The sequence below is a fragment of the Nanorana parkeri genome, unplaced genomic scaffold (assembly GCF_000935625.1).
Source record: "Nanorana parkeri isolate BGI_ZX_2015 unplaced genomic scaffold, ASM93562v1 scaffold386, whole genome shotgun sequence".
Classification (NCBI taxonomy): domain Eukaryota; kingdom Metazoa; phylum Chordata; class Amphibia; order Anura; family Dicroglossidae; genus Nanorana; species Nanorana parkeri.
This window is the reverse complement of record NW_017306654.1, coordinates 33099-35172: the sequence shown is the minus strand read 5'-3', so window position 1 is coordinate 35172 and position 2074 is coordinate 33099. Positions and strand designations below refer to the sequence as shown.

At 43.6% G+C, this 2074-nt stretch overlaps 1 protein-coding gene across 1 annotated transcript in view; it reads right to left on the bottom strand.

Annotated features, from left to right (window-relative positions):
• TMEM87A (transmembrane protein 87A) overlaps positions 1 to 2074 on the bottom strand; it is a 45060-nt gene that overhangs the window by 19939 nt on the left and 23047 nt on the right. The window contains exon 13 of the mRNA XM_018559256.1: positions 1509 to 1567. Within this exon, the coding sequence (XP_018414758.1) occupies positions 1509 to 1567 (59 nt within the window). The remainder of the gene's footprint in view (positions 1 to 1508; positions 1568 to 2074) is intronic.

The following is a 2074-nucleotide window of genomic DNA, read 5'->3' as shown; positions in this document are numbered from 1 at the left end:
TGGAGCATATTATTTTATGGTGGGGGGTTAATAAGGGGGAGCGTATTATTTTATGTGTGTGTGGGGGGGTTAATAAGGGGGGAGTGTATTATTTTATGTGTGTGGGGGGTTAATAAAGGGGAGTATATTATGTGTGTGGGGAGACTTATAACGGGGGGAGTGTATTATTTTTTGTGTGCGGGGGGAATTTTATTATTATATTTGTGCGTGGGGGGGTGTAACGTTGAGAAGCGTATTATTGTGTTTTAAGCTGGCCATACACCTTACAACCAGTAAGGTCATTCAAATCTCGTACGATCTGCCCATCTTGGACTTACGATGATTGCAGTGCTGAGTGGGCAGTGTGCGCTTGCGCACACCAGGCCCGTGCGGCATTCGTCTTACGACCACGCCACCAACCCACCAAAAATCGTACGATTTTAGGCAGGTTTTCCAGCGTGCTTGGAAGACGAAAGTCGTACGACCTTACAGGAAAAGCGATCGCACGCTGCCCATACACCTGCCGATTATCGTACGATAATCAGCAGGTGTATGGGCACCTTTAGTGTATGTGTATATTAGGACCCATTCACACCTACAGTATATTTCAGGTGTGATGAGAGATTCCCGTGTCAGGAACTTGCGTTTTCCTGCAGCAGGAATCCCTAATCTGCCGTTTGCAAGCGTCAACCATCATAAAATGAGAATTATCATAAGATTATTTAAGAGGGTGTGTTTAGGGGCAGAGTTAAGGCCGGGCAGGGTAAGGGTTAGGTGGGGCAACTGGTGGCTAGTAACTCTTAAGTCCTGGCTAGTAGCTCAGGACTTGAAATTTTGAGCCCTGCTATAAGGGTTTGTGTGGACGAGCCTTGGGCTTGTGCCAATAAAATTAATTTGAATCAAAGAAAACAGGGGCGCCAACACAAGTAATAGAGTCCAAAGTAGTTTATCGAAGAACGGGTAACAAACCCAACGCGTTTTGATGGTCCACAGAATCGCCCTCCGTGTTAAGGTTGAATAAAGACACAGGTCCAGAGTTCAACCTTTGGGGGGTGCATGTGTGTTGCTAAGATGACCTGTACCCCTGTATATCTTGTTCGCTGAAGCTGTATGAATAGGATCACATAAACCTATAAAGTGGTTTTCTCAAATTTGAAATTAAAAATACACTAAGTTTTATGTTAAAAACATGATGACCAGAGTTGGAGATAATGATCCTCAACTATCAAAGTGTCAGAATTAATGCACGGCAGTTCAGACCCTTGCTGAGTGAACAAATCCACAACACTTTTTCACAACGGATCTCCTTTTACAGGACTCCTGCCATTCGGCGGAAATTATTGCCCAACTTGTCTCCCCCTTCTCTCAAAGCCACAATCACTTTTCCTGGACACAGCAACAGGGCATATGTGATATCAAGTGAGTAGCTGGTTCTTTCAGATCAAGACTATGTTACATATTTCTGGTTTGTTGGGTAATGGTGAGAGAACTAGTCAAAAAAATTGTAACGATGATTTACAGAGACTTACTGATTGACAGTCTACGAGGTGGAACTTCATAGTAGTCCAGATAATGAATACAATTGATGCTACAAGGACAAACAAAAAAATAAATCACAAAATTAGCAAGTAAACAAAACACACAGTCTATGTGCATGGACTTGGACTCAGACAACCGCATAAAACAAGTCAGTTGTGAACGATGTAGAACTGACCAAAAGTGTTCTACAGCTGCTCCTTTGCCTAGTCCTACCTTTCCATTCATTCCACAGGGCTGTGCGGCTGCCGGGCAGCTGACATTAGGACTGCAAAAAACTAATAGATTAATCGATAATGAGAATAGTTGTCAACTATTCTCATTATCGATTAGCTGGTTGGATCCCCTAGCTCTCTCCTCCACGCTGGGAGGAGGGCATAGCAAGCAGTGGGCAGGTGCAATAGCCAGCCTGCTATTGCACCAGCCCGCTATCTGCTGTATTTACATAGAGCAGTCGTCTGCGGAATCTTGCCACTGGCAGCCGTCATTCCTTGACTGATGCTATTCAAGCGCCATGTGCTTACAATACAATTATAAAAAATATTATACAATATATATA